An 18235-nucleotide genomic window follows, 5' to 3' on the forward strand; every position below is an offset into this window, starting at 1 on the left:
GACTTCAAACTCTACTATAGAGCTACAGTAATAAAAACAACTTGGTATTGGCATAAAAACCGACATGTGGACCAATAGAATCGAATTGAAGACCCTGATATTAACCCACACACCTATGAACATATAATTTTTGACAAAGAAGCCAAAAGTGTACAATGGAAAAAAGAAAGCATCTTCAACAAATGGTGCTGGCATAACTGTACAACAACGTGTAGAAGGCTGCAAATAGATCCATATCTGTCACCGTGCACAAAACTTAAGTCCAAATGGATCAAGGACCTAAACATAAATCCAGCTACTCTGAACCTGCTAGAAGAGAAAGTAGGAAGTAGTCTTGAACGCATTGGCATAGGAGATCACTTCTTAAATATAACACCAGTAGCACAGACACTGACAGAAACAATCAATCAATGGGACCTCTTGAAATTGAGAAGCTTTTGTAGAGCAAAGGATACAGTCAACAAGGCAAAGCGACAGCCTACAGAATGGGAAAAGGTCTTCACCAACCCCACATCTGACAGAGGACTGATATCCAGAATATATAAGGAACTCAAGAAATTAGACATCAAAACGACCAACAGTCCAATTGAGAAATAGGCTTTAGAACTAAACAGAGAATTCTCAACAGAGGAAACTCAAATGGCTGAAAGACATTTAAGGAATTGCTCAACATCCCTAATCATCAGGGAAATGCAAATCAAAACAACTCTGAGATACCACCTTATGCCTGTCAGAATGGCTAAGATCAAAAACACTGAAGACACTTTATGCTGGAGAGGATGTGGAACTAGGGGAACTCTCCTCCACTTCTGGTGGGAATGCAAGCTTGTACAACCACTTTGGAAATCAATATAGCACTTTCTTAGAAAATTGGGAATCAATCTCCCCCAAGATCCAGCTATACCACTCTTGGGCATATACCCAAGAAATGCTCAATCATACCACAAGAGCACTTGCTCAGCTATGTTCATATCAGCATTGTTTGTAATAGCCAAAACCTGAAAACAACCTAGATGCCCTTCAACTGAAGAATGGATAAATAAAATGTGGCACATATACACAATGGAATACTACTCAGCAGAGAAAAACAATGACATCACCTTGGATGAATGTATGAATGGTTGTTTTATTTGAAAGTTCTTTGAAATAGTCTCCTAATTCTTATCCTGTAAGCTGTAATCAATAGATGATAGAGGGACACTTCTTTAGTTACACAACATTATACCAAATAAAGCATTCACCGTAACAGGATTTTGGAACAATACAAAATGCTGACCCAATGACCAGTCCAGAGTAGCTACTTTTTGTTGAAATCAAATAAAAACATTATCACAGTGATAAATCTTTTTTCAGATATCAAAGACATGGAAGTGGCATCTAAATATACAGCTATATCATCCTTGGTTGATTCTGGATAAACTGTAGAGCACACACAGGCAGTTCAAGTTGTAATGTGCAATAGTATTTTCAGCTAAAGCATACTGAGCCAGGCGTTGGGGAGCAGACCTGTGGCCCCAGGTCAGGATTGCTGAGTCAAGAAGGTATCCTATACAACACAGCAAAATCTGACATAAAACTAAAAACCACATAATCAAAATGAATTGACATATCTGAGTCATGTTATTATCTGTACAAACAAAATAGTAAAAGCCAAGAGAAGCATAGCTGGTAAAACATGAAAATAAATTTCAGGTAACCAATTAATATCAAGAAAATATAAGGTGAAACATTTTAAATGATAAAAGGTACACTTAGGCAGTTTTGATATCTCAAGGTTTTACAAGTTTTTGTAAGCATGATGTGAAGGGCAGAAAACATGAAAAGAAAGAGTGCATGCAAGTACTACTGCACGTGTCTCCACTCACAGAGAACTACCTGGGAGTCAGTTCTCTTCTTACACCAAGCGGATTTGAGGAATCAAAGGATCAAACTCAGGTTCTTGGGCTTGGAAGCAATCATCTGAACTTTCTTAGCCATATGAAAGTCCATCATTATTTCAAATATATGTTGTTATTTTAAAGTATGGGAATTTAAAATAATGACATGCAACCCAACTCTGTCACATAAAAGTGATAAGTTAAAGAATAAAATTAAAATAGTTTATGTTTTCAAGGAAAATTGTCTTCTATAGTGCTGAAAAATATATCAATTTTCACATATTTCTGGAGTGCAGGTGCATATGCAGTCTTACCATGGTGTCTCTGAGGGCAGATTCTGAAGCTTTCTACAGATATCAAACTGCATATGCTCATGTTCTTGACATGAAACAACACAGAGCCATCATATAATTGAAAGTATTTTTTCATACCCATTTAATGATCTCTAAATTACTCATAATTCTAATATAAATGCAGTGTAATTAAGGTTGTACTTCAGGGAAGAATCACAAAAGTACTGTACATGTTCAGCATGGAGTGTCTTTTTCCAATAATCTTTATGGTTTATTGAAGCTTCAAGTGTCAGATCCTACAGATCCTACAGCCTAAAGTCAGTACATGAACTATAATATTTTCTTTCTAGAAATTATTCTTCTGAAATAATCAAGGATATTATAAAAACTGTACAAATTTCTTGATTATAAAATATAAAATTGGAAATATTTTTAATGTTCAATTATAAGTGTCTTAGTCAATGTTCTATTGCTGTGAAGACATACCATGACCATGAAAACTCTTATAAATGAAAGCATTTAATGGAGCTTGTCTACAGAGGTTTTGTCCATTATCAGCATGGCAGGAAGCACGGTGGCACACAGGCAGACATGGTGCTGGAGGAGGAGCCAAGAGTCTACTTCTGGATCAACAAGCAGCAGTAAGAGAGAGAGAGAGACTGGGCCTGGCTTGAGTATTTGAGACCTCATAGCCCACTCATGGGTATTATTTGAAATTAATATGAAACTTATAACTTATTTTAAAAAACTTTGGAAAATTAATGCATAATATATATGCAAATTATAACAACACAACGAAGCCCAGAGAGTTCCCAGGTAGATTAATATTGTGACCAGCATGCCAGTATGCACTCTGTGTTTTTGGTGATGACTGGGGAACCCTGTCTTGAAGCTGAGGACAGAAACTATATCTAGAGACAGCATAATTTATAGTCCATTTGTTTCAACTGATATCAAAATGATCTTTGGTTAAAAAAGCTACTGTACACATCTATGTTTTAATTTTTCATCAATTTACTGACTATGATATCTTTATTAATAAAATGAACTGATGTATGAGGTGATGACCTAGAAAATTCAGCCTCAAGACCTTCTCTAATTTTTATGTATGAATATGAGCCAGAGTTAAATACATTGAACCATTATTTGATAGTTGGATATTGTTTATCTACAGACACTGTAAAGTTTATTATGATCACTAGACTAAAATTATGGTAATAGCAGGAAATATGAATTAAACATATAATTACAGCATTATAGCTGAGACAATTAACATGCTATTATAGATGTGTCCTGTGACATCCTGAGTGTTCAGAACTCTGAGTCATTTTCATATACATAATGAAAGGATAAATTCAGAGTGGATTAAGTGAGAAGCTTTGAATTAAAACAACCATAATTCAAAGCAAACTTCTGATGTATAGTACTAAGTAATATAAGATAGGATAATCATTAATAGGCCTTAAAATATCTTTTACTGTTATTATTTCACTTAAGAAAAAAGTGCAAATCTCTATTCATAATGCTTTGAGTGTAATTTCTCAAAGTAAATAACAAAATAAAAGGTTGTTTTCTGTTCATTCTAAAGTTATCAAACATCAAAAATAAATTCTTCACCTAAACATTAACTGCTTTACTCCTTGCATAGGCAAATACATAGTTAATATGACATTACTTCATACAACTCTGATTGGCTACATAGTCTCGACTGTTGGGCATAGAGAGGAATGGGGATATAGCTCTTGTATCATATATTTTAAGTCAGTTTTTGGTGTTTCATGTATTTTATTTTAATTAGTTGTAATAACACTAGTGTATGTGGGGCTATACCTTATTAACATTTTCATAGTCTCACATGATAATTTTAATTTGTAAATTGTATTTTGCCAATTAGAGCACTAATGATTTACTTAAACATTCTGTACTCAAGAAAAACAACTTCTTTTTCCTCCACTCTAGTGATTTTGCAAAATACATTCACATGTTTAACATTCCAAGGTTTAACATGGAATTAAGACATTCTGTCCTCCTGTCTTCTGCAAAAGAGGGAACCCAATCTCTAACACTTATTAACTATCCACTGGGGAAGAACTTAACTGAGATATTTATGATTTTCAATCTAACACCTGTTTAAAAATTTGAACCACAATTGCTCAAAGTATATGAATTTGATGTTACTAAACAACACATTTAGAAATAATGAAGGGCAGGTTATTAATAAAATCTATTAACCGGTTCTAATAAAGCTGCCCCAAGATCCACAGGCTAAAATTCTAATGTTAGGTATGAGAAGCCCCCTTTAGTGTTCTTGGTCAGGGGAAGTCCAAGAGACTCCCAGGACATAAGCTAATGGTGTGGCCCTCGATTGCTTCACAGAGGTTGAAGGTATATCCCTACTGCTGAAGAAACAGTGAGCTTCAGACACATGAAATGGAAGCGCAAGCTGGATCTGACCTGAAAGTCTCCTTCCGAGAGACTAGCTTTTATGGTACCAGAGGTACCATTGGAATTTCTGAGGGAAAAAAAAATCCAATAGTCCTAGCTATCTATAATGTCTGTGAAGTACAATGACCGACGCGGATGCATTAATGGTATAAATATCCTAGTGGTGTAACCAGCTCTCTAGTTGGATACTGGGGCCAGTCAACAAGAGGTAAATCGTGCCTCATACCGGAAAACGAGCTAACTGGGGCCAGAAGGTTATAGAATTGGAGGAGAACCTACAACCACAATTTTACTAAAGTAACATAATTTTTAACTGCATTTCGTATCCACAAGTTAGTGTAGCTTTCCTCCCTCATCAAGAAATGTCTCTTTGCAACATAGGAAAACCATTACAGAAAACCACAGCCAATCAAAATTCAGGAAACAATTAATTGGGCCAGGTCCAGCATCAACTGATACACACATTCCTTCCTGCAGAGAAGTTCCTTAAATATGAAGGAAAACAACTCAAAATAGCTTCAGGAAACTCCTAAAACTGATCAGATTCAGTAGGCTGCTCCCTGCCAGAGTAAACAACAATGGTGAGAGTCCTTCTCAGATAAGCAATCTGCAAAAGCAACTCAGACAAGTCAAACTGCAAAGAAGATTCAGAGAGCAGACCAGGTGGCGGGAAGAAGCAGAAACCAGCTGAGCTCCCTGGAAGAGGTTTAGACAAACTGAGTCATGTAGAAATAACACCCTGGAACCTGTTGGGCTAAGTGCATGCCATGCAGTGTGCTCCAGGTTCCCAGTTTTGTGAACTGTTACCCCTGCTGGGGTGGGCTTTGAGTCATTTCTGTTCTAGTAAGGAACTCCTTATTCATGTTCCTGTAAGTAACCCCAGAACATCATTGATTCACCAAGTTGTATCCATACTTTGGTTTGTTGCTGGCTCACATTTTGGAGTAACTTGGTGTATGTATAGCATCTCACTAGGTAACGTTTTATCACATAAAAACAATCCACACAACTCCTGTATCTAAAACTCAGGAAACATTATGAAATAGAAGGTAGAAAGATTTTAAAAGTTGGAGGAGCAAGAAGTTTGTGGTCTGCTGTGAGACAGTGTCTCATACAAATGTCAGGAAAGGTATACCCATAAAGCCTCAAGAACATTGCCACTCAAGCAAGACCTGAATAAAGACAAACAACAGACATGCTAACTGGGAAGTGGGAAATCTCATGGGTCACCAACCTGCAACAAAGAACTATAGATAACTTAGGAATGATGAGAGTGGGAGAAATTATCTTCTTTCCCTGGAAAAAGTCCTCTAATTGGTTATCCAATACCACATCATCAGACCTGAAATTATCTATATACAAGTAACATTATAAGAACTGAACAGGTTGTATTTATATATCTGGGAGTGAGTATGTGTGTGAACATACATTTGAGGAATGCAAGGAAGGTACATGGCAGGGGTTAGAGGAAGGAAAAGGAAGGGGAAATAAAGGAAGGAATATAATTATAAAATAATTCCAAAAACTAAAAAGTTAAATGCCTACCTATGTGATATCATTTACTTATTAATCAAGTATGCAAACATCTCAATAATTTAAATAGCTCTTTAACTCAATTTTAACCTCATTGTCAAATCCTTCCCAGAGTTCCTGAAAACCTCATTGGAAGATGTGCCATAAAACCTGGAAAGTTTTTTAAGTTTCTTTGAAAAGTACTAATTCATTAAGACATAATCAGTACCAATTTCTCACCCTTGTATTAGTCTATTTAGCTAAATTTCACTACAGTGTGTTTCTTTCTTCCCTTGCTATTTTCTTCATATCTTTTCTGGCAAAATGTAATCAAAGGTAGTGTGACTTCCTTCCCTTCTCCTCTCCTCCTCTTCCTTCCCTTCCTTTATCTCCCTTCCCCCTTGTATTTCCTGTGTGTGTGTGTGTGTGTGTGTGTGTGTGTGTGTGTGTGTGTGTGTGTTTATGGAGACTAGATAGATATATTGTGGAGGTGTGTGTTGATTTTTCTTATTCCTACATGGATGTTATTGTCTGAGACCCACTTACACAACAGCTTCTGAATCTTCAGGATAAACTCCTCTATACATTTACTGGTACAGAGAAAATAGAACTTCAACTTCCTAGTAGTTGGCGCAACTTTTCTCAGAGTATGCTTCTTTCCTTTTCTATTCATCTGTTTAGGTAGTTAGTTTTGTTTGAGTGCTTCAGAGGCCCTTTACTGAGCTAATGAAGATTGGGTTGTATGCAAGTTTGAATAATAGTATGTCTTGATTGCCTTAAGTGCCACTTAAATTCTGGCCTGAAAAACATGCCCTGGGAGCTTGTAAGAAATGCAAACTCCAAGGTATGAACTGGACTAACAACATTTTAAACAATATTCTCTGGTGATATAATTTTAGTCTGTGTCTCTATATGAAGTTAAAAGGGCATGGAGAGAAAGGAGTTTTGTCTCACACAAATTGAAAATCAAGGAGGAATAGTTTCTCAAAGAAAACTCATGTTTATGATAGAGGACAGCTTGGATGTTAAACATGAAAAAGACACTAATATTTTTAGCTTTCTGTATTACATAGTAAGTATTGCTGTATGTTGGTTACTGTATTAGGCATTTTCCAGGAAATATTTAGTATTCATAGTATCCTGTAACATATTAATAATGAGGCACTTTAGGCTTCAACAGATGAAATAGTGTATCACAGATTCTTAATGGCAATGATCAAATTAAACAGTATTATAATAAGTCCTAATGAGTATAATGGAGGAAAGCTGAGCAAGTGAGGGATATAGAACATGGACAAGAGGAAGTGATCCATTTAGAAAAGTGCATGAAGGTGAACCTGGAAAAGCAAAGTTTGAGAAAAGACATACACCAGGTAGAGGACAACTCAAAAGTCCCAGATCAATGTTCCAGACAGAAAGAAAGATAATTGTAAAGCTTTTGGCTGGGAGTGAGCTAGACACTTCTGAAGAGAAGCAATGACAAAAAACCAATGCAGTATACCACTAATGAGACATTTCATGATGATTTTCAGGTGATGATCAGAGATGTCCAATTATTATGATGGAAAATCCCTGAAATCTTTTGAGTTGGGAAATGGTATTCGATTAGTTCGTTAAGTATATTATCTTGAGTGCATGCAGTAGTGAACAAATGATCAATAAAAGTATCTCAGATATTAGGAATGGGTTAAGAGGTAACTGTAATGGTAGGTCTAAGATGGAAGCCATAAAAGGCAGAAAATATGCCATGAATGTAAAACAATAAATAATTACTTCTAATAGTTTGCCATGAGAAATTGGTAGATATTTGTGTTAATCAAGGAAATTGAGAGCCTAGGCAGTAAAGCAATTAGAGAGGTCAGCTTTGGTCTTTGTGAGTTTGAAATGCCTAATAAAAATCACAGTGACATTGCTGGAGAAACCATTGAGTGAACGACTTTGGAGAGGTTTGGTTCAGAGATACAAGTTTGGGGAAAAAGTGAGTTGATGATTCAAACCACAGTACTCAGAATATTCTCATCCAGGTTCTATATCACAGTCACTGATATAGTCAGACAATCATGAAGACATGAAAAAGTCCTGCTACCTTGTCATTTCACCAGTGAATACTAGGCCACTACTACCCCTGCAGTAGAGGAATGCAGAGCTGGAGAAGTTTATAGCCACTCTTCAGTCTTTATGACCACGAGGAATGCATTTCCCTAACTCCAATGGTTTATTGATCAGACCCAGTCAAACGTCCCAACCTAACTGGAAGACTCTCAGAATGTGAAGTTGTAGCATCTGCTGGATCCTAGTGGTTTCTATGTAGTATTTCATTTCTAAGTAGAAAAGTAAGGCTGTAGAACAGTGGTTCTCAACTTTCCTAATGCTTGTAGTGACCCCACCCATAAATTTATTTCCACTGCTATTTCATAACTGTAATTTTGCTACTGTTATGAATCATAATGTAAATATGTTTTTGAGATAGAGGTCTGGTAAAGGGGTCATGATCCACAGGTTGAGAAGTGCTGTAGAGAGGGAAATAACTTACCAAATTATTGAGATAAGCTACAGTAATATGCATTTCTGAAGTTACTTTAACATAATTATGTAAGACAAAACCAAATTCAAAAGCAGGTGTTTTTTCTAAATAATCTTTTGGGTTTTTTTTTACTCCTTATCCAATCCATTGAGAGTATTTGTACTGTTTCTGATCTATTCTAAGTTGATATGCAAATAAATCTTCAAATATAACATTTATTCAGAAAACCACTAATGAAACCTTTTTTTTTTTTTTTTTGGAAAATAAATCCTGAAGTCAGTACTACTCAATCATAATTCTGAAAAATGAGAGTGTGGATATTAAATAAATCATTTCAGTTAGCTTTATCTACCACAAAAATGAACCCAGACCACTAAAGTTGCTACAGAATGAAAGCCAGGGAGGGTTGAGTGCTTTCTTTCTAGACTTGATAGCACCCCTTTATAATCTTGAAGGCTACGTTTCATCTAATTTTAACCACTGTAACTCTTACTACAATATGCCATTCTTTCCCTTATCATTTTTTTTCAATATGTGACATTTTTGAGTTTCATTATTTCAAGGCTACATCATGTTAGAATTTATGGATAAAAAGATTTTAAGACAGACATTGTTTCTTAAAAAAATCGAAACAAAACAATGATGTTTTCTTTACAGAGACCAGTTTAAATAATCAATATTTCTTTTACAAGGAATTGGTTTTACTGCTGAAGTGTCATCAGAATGCTCTACAGCAATACTTTGGCATTTAATTTTGAAATCAGAAAGATTCTCAAGAGATAAAGGATGTACAGCCAGTGGATAATAGGCTTTGGAGTGGAGTTGCTTTTGAAAGCTGTGACCTGATGATGGGGCTTGTCACAGAAACCGGGTGTCTAAGCAATTGTTGCTTACTTTACAGTGGCTCACAGGCTTTGCTTCTTTGTTGGGATACAATAGTTTAAATACTAGATTTGTGTGTGTGTGTGTGTGTGTGTGTGTGTGTGTGTGTGTGTGTTAGCTTCTGATAGTCACTGACCTTAAATAAGTAAATTAATTATTGAGATATTTACAAAATAATGTAATAAATAATTGCTATCCTGACACAGTTATTTAATCATTTCAGTAAAATGCTGTTTTTAATATGAAAAATAATGAGCAAATCAAGTTATATTGTATGGCCTATATAGAAATTCATAGTATTATTGTTTTTGTTTCTGAAAGAAAACATCTTTCTATGACCACCAGTGAGATAGTTACTTTAATTCAAATGGTATGTTGATATTTGAAATAAAGTTATATGATTAAAAAAATAGAGCAGAATAGATAAATATACTCCTTTCCATTGTTTATGCTAGTTTCTTAATGTTTACTTATTTAGTAATTTTTCCAAGGCCTTGAGGTGATGTTTGATGGCTCGTAAAATCAATAAATAATAAACACAGTCTATAGTAAGCTTAGATAGAAGTACAAGAAGAAAAATAGAGCATATGTATGGTCCATTATGAAGAACATATTTACATAAATTTCCCATAAACTCTTCTGATGGAGAATAAATCACTCTATAGGGAAAATATGAGCATTAACAAAGCAATGAAGTTTTCATTAGGTAAAAACAGAGGCATTATATAGTTAAGCTTTGCCTATTAGATACTAAATTAACACCAGTTTATATTTAGCTGATGATTTTTTCAATCTAAGAATTACAAGTTCTTTGCAACAAACATTTGCATTTCAAAAGTCATAAGCAATAAAGTAACCATTTTTCTATATCTGTTTGGTGTACTAATTGGATGGTAGTGAGAAAGCCAGCTAGTGGCAACTGTACATGTGTTTGAGTTTTGTGGAACTCTAAAGAAAACTGATAGCTTAGTAAACAGATTGAAATAGTACTAAAATAGCACAAACTGATTTGTATTTTTCTGAAACATTCCAGGTGTTGTCAAAGTGGATTATGGAGATGTGTCAGTCAGAAAAACACTAAGGGAAAATCTGAAGTGTAAGCCTTTTTCTTGGTACCTAGAAAACATCTATCCGGACTCCCAGATCCCAAGACGTTATTACTCACTTGGTGAGGTATGAATTATTTATTTTGCTTAAGTTATAAATATATTTTGCAAATGGAGCAATTTATAAGGAGCTCAATATTTTTTCATGTTATGAATAATATACTATAAGGGTTTTTAAATGGATCTATTTTAAATGACTCTCTCTCTCTTTCTCTCTCTCTCTCTCTCTCTCTCTCTCTCTCTCTCTCTCTCTCTTTCTCTCTCTCTCTCTCTCTCTCCCTCTTTTCTCAAGGACCATGAAGGTCTTCAATTTAGGAAACTCTAAAGAAAGAGGAAGTTAAAGATTGAGCAAACAGTATTTCCTTGTTTCTTCACTAACATACTGTGATTTGGCCAATTAAACTTATTCTCTTAATTGTTTTCTGTGAACTCCCAAAAGCTTTTGCTTCTGAATGTTAGAACCACTAGTATTATCTGGATTGAAAGCAAAACTGAGTAAACCACTATGTAGCCACAAATTTTGATACAATAATATATTTGAACAATAAAATGTATTTCCAAAACAAGATATGAGATTGAAAAGTTTGTCATCAGTTATATTTTTTAATTAATTAATTAAAATTCATTAATATTTATTTTACATCTTGACTGGACTTTCCCCTCCCTCCTCTCCTTCCATTCTTTCTCCCTACCTCCCTTCTCCCCAACTCCCCCATCCACTACTCCTGTTTCTGTTCAGAAAGGGGCAGGCCTCCCATGGATATAAACATATAGCATATCAATTTGCTGTAAAACTAAGCACTTCCCCTTGTATTAAGGCTGGACAAGGCTATCTTGTAGCTGGAATTTTCTCTCCAGGTCCCACCAAGTCCCGGCAGTCCCTTAGCCCACTTATAAAATAAACATACAGACGCTTATATTATTTAAACTGCTTGGCCATTAGCTCAGGCCTGCCATTGTCTAGCTCTTACTCCTATATTCAGCCCATTTCTATTAGTCTATACTTTGCCACGTGGCTTGTGGCTTACTGGTACCTTACATCTTCCTTGTCCTGGCGGCGGCTGCAGGGAGTCTCTCCCTCTGCCTTCCTGTTTCCTCAATTTTTCTCTCTGTTAGTCCCGCCAATACTTCCTGTCTGGCTATTGGCCAATCAGTGTTTTATTTATACAGAGCGATATCCACAGCACTTCCCCTTTTCTTCTTTTTTAAAAAGGAAGGTTTTAACTTTAACATAGTAAAATTACATATAACAAAACAATTATCGAGCAAGAATTACAGTTACAATATTAAAGAAGATATCCTATCTATTTTATATTTGTGATTTCAAGGTTTTATATCTAACTTATCTTTTATCATAACTAAGGAAAATTGTAACTATCTAGCTTCAACTACATCAAAGACCTCAGAAGGATATAATATTACCTGAGAAATGGGAGAAGGATGAAAGCAACTTTCGGGAGTCTTGCAGGGTAGACAGAGACAGATGACAGCCTGGACAGTCACCTAATGTTCCTTTGTAAAGTTGGGGCATCTGTCTTCAGCCCACAGGGCTAGAGTCTCTCGGTCATTTTTCTCAGTGTCCTGTAGAATGTCTGGCAGTTTTCTCTGTGAAGCAGGAACCTGAAGGACGATTTTGTCATGCAAAGTTTAGTGGTCATCTTTTTATGGGTCCTGCATGTCCAGTCAATCAAGCAGTCCAGGCAAGAACAGTTTCTTGCCCAAAGGGCTATTTTTGCCAAGGTGAAGATGAACTCCATATGGAGTTTCTTCAATGCCCATCCTCCTCTCTGAAGTAAATCAGTGGTGCCAGGAGCAGACATGTCTTACTGTCCAGAAAGTCTGAAGTTTTAAAAATATTTTAAATGTCATATTCTGTAGATCTTTGAAGTGTTTGAAGATTACCTATCTATCTGAAATATATCTATGTATACCTAGAAGACTTAACTAATATGGCTACAAGTATGATTATCATAGATGACTAATTATTAATCTCTTTTTAAATTATCCATTACAATTTTAAATGAGCTGTACAAACATAACACCTTAAACAAGAGTAGAAATATACACCCAGTATAACAAAATTAACTTTATGTTTGTATCAATAAACTAAAATCTATACAAATGTAAAACATTTTACACAAGTTGTTGCTCTTTAAAATAGGTTCAGCAATTTACCTTTTTATCCTATCATATCTATATCATATCCCCTTTTCTTCTTTAGAAAGAGATTGTATTTATAATCAACCTGTCTTAAATAAAAATATTGGTTTTTCTCTGTCCCAGAGGGCTCTTCTGATTTGGGACATAAGAATCTCTTAACCTTATTTTTTTTAAGCAATATGTCTGGGTTTAGAGAGGGAGTGAGCCAATTCCATTCCATCTCCAAAGCTACCTTGGTATATTTGGGAATTTGGGCATAGCTTCTCTTACTACTTCCTGATGGAAGGGAGCGCTGTATCTTATGGGGACACAAAGAAAATTTTAGAATTATGGAGTAGTCTGTGAAGGTGTATCGTCTGAGCCAGTTGCCTTGAAACGGTTGCAGTGTAGGTTTTCAAGAGCCATTGAAGCATTAAGGACAGCTTCTGTTCCTATTGGTGGAGTCCCACAAGTAGATCAAGCTACACAACTGTCACATGTATTTAGAGGGCCTGTGTTGGTCCCATGCAAGCTCCCTGGTTGTTGGTTCAGACTCTGTGAGTTCCTACGAGACAGATTAGTTGTTTCTGTGGGTTTTCTTGTGATGTCCTTAACCCCTCTGGTGCCTACAAACCTTCCTCCCCCTCTTCAGCAGGATTTCCCAAGCTTGCCCCAGTGTCTGGCAGTGGGTCTCTGCGTCTATTTCCATCTGTTACTGGATGAAGGCTCTCTGATTTTTTATAAATTACTTTAAATATCTGGATCAATAGAGATATATGGATTCCTTCAACTGTTCCAATAGTCAATCTGTTTCAGTAAGACACAATAAATGTCAATATCCTTGGAAAATTTTGCACAGAAAAGTGAAACATGTAAGTTGGATCTTAGTGTTATAAAATGGATTTGATATTGATAGGAGTGTACCATTCACATTTATAAAATACTTAATTACTCAATGTACATAATTGGCTTCATAATTACACATATATACATAAGAATCAACTGCTCAAATTATGATTTATTTCCTTTATGATATATGCTCCCTATTTGTAGTTTCCTGCTTACTACTGAACACATTTCTGATTCAAAACTAATTTAATATTGATTATGATAAAATCATTTGACCACAAATAATTCATTTAGGAAATATTCAATAAATGAGTTTAGTTTTTAATGATCATTTTGTAGATCATAATAGTAAAATATATAATAACTAACCAGGTTCAATCTAGTATATTTGGTGGTCATACTTTATAGAAAGAAGACAATGAAAGAAAATTTTGCTCAAATTGAGTGGAGGTGAGTTGTTTTTAATGACTAATGTGAAGAGCCTTCCCATTGCTCTGTTGGCCAAATTTCTGTCTTGTGCAGAATCCAAGTTTCCATGTATTTACCTTGGATTGTGTAAATGAAAATATTTTGTATAGTAATACAAATTTTGACATGGGTGATTTCAGTCACTCGTTAGTTCTGCTTTGTTTTTCAGGGGAGGATATTGTAGCTGTTCCTTTCTAATGTGTAATATATGCAAGTTAACATTGATTTCACAGAGATTTATGCTCAGAATGTATGAAAATGCATTTTAAACTAGGACACTCCTCCCACACAAGCTATGATAATCCACTGATAATCTCTATAAAAATGTGTAATATTCTCATCTCTTTATTGAAAAATCTAATTAATCATGAAATTCGATCTAACATTTAAAAAGAGTGGTATTTCTTTTCTAGATATAGACTATTATTCCCACTTTCTCAATGACACATTATAAGAAATCACTGTCTCCCTTTTAGTCATGTTGGTGGAGACAATCAAGGAGAACTTTTGGAAAACTCACTGGGGCCACCAAATTACTCCTGAAAAGATGAGAAGTTTATTTGATTAAACAAAACCAGATGTTTACATCAAAATTAAAAATTCAGTTGTAGGCTTTGTGCATGTCAAGGAAATCTAATTGACTTCCTTTTAAAGTAAAATTCAGTATAGGCAAATTCCTCTCAGTAGTGTGGTGAGTTTGAATTATTTATCTTCTGTAGTAAATCAAGTACCTAAACTTGATATAAAAATATTCTCAAAAAAATCAGTGATTGATTTGAGGTCTTTGCAATGTACATAGAATAAGTAGCATTGTGGATTAAGAAAAGTCCCAAGACCTCAAGTCAGTCAAGGGAAGGCTCACATCCCTTAAAGCTGATTTGTCACTGTTCTAACACTACTCTAGTGGCTTCCATTAATTTTACTCTTTTCAAATGACAATATTTTACTCAATCTAGGTAGGGCATTTTGTTGTTGTTGTTGCTGTTGTTTTTAGTTAATGAAGAAATAGTTACATAGAAATTAGTGTGATTGGTCTAAAGATCATTTAGCAAGTTAATTATTGAAGTCAGGATTCAAATGCCTGTTAGTCTAGCACCATACCTTATACTTTTCTTATAATCATACATAAAAGAAAATAACTGCATTTGATTCACTACAATATTTTTATTAAATAAAATCTGAGTCTTTTTTTTTTAATTTTTCAATACAGGGTTTCTCTGTGAAACAGATCTGGCTGTCCTGGATCTCACTCTGTAGACCAGGTTAACTTTAAGCTCACAAAGATCTTCCTGCCTCTGCCTCCAAAGTGCTGAGATTAAAGGCGTGCATTACCACCAACCAGCCTGAGTCCTGTTTCTTGTGCTAAGAACGCAAAGCTAAATTAAAAAGAAATGGACAAATCCAAATCCCTTCACTCTAGAGCTATTCTACTGAAACAGAGAGGATGCAGGGGTGGGAAGAGGCAATCAAACAGAACAAGGAAATCAGTGGGATTCAAAAGTGCCCCACATGAGCTACATAGCATGCCATGGTCTTACTCAAACACCCAATAAGTTTAAAACTTCTTTGAGATGTAATAAGTTTTGAGCTTCCTGAGATATTAATGTACTGTAGTTTTCCATTTTAAAACCAAGTTCCAAAGAAATCCAACACAGCATCTGTATCCATGGAAACAGAAAGGCTAATTCAGCAAGCTCTCCTCAATTCAATTTCACTTAACCATGTATACATAATTTAAGATGGGCATCTTGATAATGAGGTAGTGTTAAACTGCTAATGAGCAAAAGTCATGATTTGAGGCTTTTTCTTTCTTACCCCCTGTCATATCTTTCATTCTACATGAGGGACTTTCTCTCTAATAGCATTCCAAAGCGTCCGATGTAGAAGCTATTTGTTATCAAATTATTTTTTAATCTAATCATGTACTTCTCCCTTAACTTCTAGTGACCTTTTAACCATTTAACATTTTGTATAGTTTCAGTTTTGTAAAAGGTCCATATGTTTAATGTTGTTCTATGTTGATAAAAGCAAACATTTCCCCATCAATCAATTTTTCTTTATAGCTTTCTTCATTCTTTTGATGATTATCATATGTCAACACCAGAATCAACATGAGTAAACTTATTGATGTTAGACATTATTATCTTACTGTCTTATGTTTATATCTTACTCAGATAATTGAAATATTACTTTACTCAGCTCACAAATTATGTGCAATTGACAATCAGATGTTAAAAGCTGTGCAATTGCTTTGAACTCAAACCTTTAAGTAACTTAATGCAGCATGTGCCTTTTAGACTCAGTAAGCAGATCATAATGGAATAAGGAGGTTGAGCCCTTTGCAGCATTAAATTCTCTCTTAAGTAGCTCTTTAGCTTATGTAGATTTAACATGACAGGTTCAGACATTCTAAATATAAGGACTAATTCCTATACAAGATTAAAATAAATAACCTTCTAAAACAGTATGTTGGCCCAAACTTTTGAGCTTTGACAGGGTGGCATTCTATATCTATTGTGAGATATTTGGAACAAAGGACTATCTGAAGTTAAAAGCAGGATTTCTGGAGCCAAGTGACTTAACCCTTGGTACTTAAAATTTCCATCTGCATGCTGCCTGGACACGTTTGGGCATTGGTCTGTGTATTTTGAATTGTGCCATTGACCTCAGCACTTTTCCTCTTAGGTCCTTTAACCACATCAGCTAGTTAATGTCCTTATATGCATGGTATTATATTTCTTAAATATTTTTGAAGAGCAAACCTAAATAGATAAAAATAGACATCTATAAAGCTCTGAGGCTGCAGGGATTATGGCTAAATTCAGTTACTAACAAGTGTGGAAGCTAAAATGCTTAAAGCCTTACCATCCTTGGTAATCAGATTTATTTATAGATTCACAGTGTTCTTGACCCTTTAATAAGATAACCCAGTAAAATAACATCCCATTCTAGGTCAGACACACAAATGTGGGTATTCTCTAGCCATACTTTAATTCTAAAATCTTTGGGACCCAGAAGCTAATTTTCATTTAGAATAAATGAGTACATACATCTGTAGGTGAAATATTTCATATTTCTGAGAATTTAGAGCTACAATAAACTATATACAGTTTGGGATGTGAGCAATGTAAATTTGGGCTTGTAAAATACATAAACTCTTTGTGTATCCTTCTGATCCAATAAATTTATCATTATATATTATATTACAATTAATATATATGCAACAAAGCACTTATAAGATTAACATTACAATACAGAGTCGGTATAAGTATTTAATATGTGTTAAGTAATGATAAGTTAGATTATGCCCAATTAAAGGATAAATGTGTTGTGATTTATATTTTCTAAAGTTCTTATTCAAGTGTAAGTGATGTTATCCTTTATTTTTAGAATGGAGATTTTAAATGTAAAGATTGATTGGTGGGATGGGGACAATCCCTCCATGTTTAGATTAACTCTCCTCTTGGCAATCCAGCTGAGGGAATAAAAGCTAATTACTGCTAAGAGGGCTTCTGTGTGCACAAGAAACTGTGTAATGGCTTGCTGACTTCCAGCATCAGCAATAAAGTGACAAAACAATACTCTCATTTTTATCCTTAGGAATTACTTCCAAGCAATAAAAGATTATGTGTAAACAAAGAAACCACAAAGCAGACAACCAATTAAAATGAGGTGTGCCTTGGTCTTATGCTATGCCATCAAAGCATAGTTTGACATATCACAGCATAGAAAATAAGTCAAAGAAATACTACACCTCCAAACTCCACAGTACTTTGGTTATTTTGATGTAGAGCATATAACACACATATAAGGGATTCTTAATGGATAAAGTTCCTTACTGGTTGATTGCCATTTCTTAAGACTAACATCAGTGACAGGTTAGGACCTTGTCCAATTCTTTCCCAGTGATTCCCTTTAGAAGCACACACTTGACTGTGTACCAAGTTGTTTGTGGGTCTCTGTTTTTACAATCACATACAGTACAGTATGTCTATGTAAATTAAAGTAAAACTTCTAAGAGTCTATTGTCTTCTACCAAGTAAGTTCCAGTGATAGAAGCTAGGTCTTCAGGGTTGGAAGCAAATGCCTTTACCTGCTGAGCCATCTTACTGGCTGTTCTTTTAGTCTACATAACTGGTT

At 35.0% G+C, this 18235-nt stretch overlaps 1 protein-coding gene across 2 annotated transcripts in view; it reads left to right on the forward strand.

Annotated features, from left to right (window-relative positions):
* Positions 1-18235, forward strand: part of Galnt13 (polypeptide N-acetylgalactosaminyltransferase 13) — a 577725-nt gene that overhangs the window by 507249 nt on the left and 52241 nt on the right. For both annotated transcript variants that reach the window (XM_006974228.4, XM_076569495.1), the window contains exon 10: positions 10567-10706. In XM_006974228.4, coding sequence (XP_006974290.1) covers positions 10567-10706 — 140 coding nt within the window. The remainder of the gene's footprint in view (positions 1-10566; positions 10707-18235) is intronic.

This window comes from Peromyscus maniculatus, chromosome 4 (genome assembly GCF_049852395.1).
Source record: "Peromyscus maniculatus bairdii isolate BWxNUB_F1_BW_parent chromosome 4, HU_Pman_BW_mat_3.1, whole genome shotgun sequence".
NCBI lineage: Eukaryota > Metazoa > Chordata > Mammalia > Rodentia > Cricetidae > Peromyscus > Peromyscus maniculatus.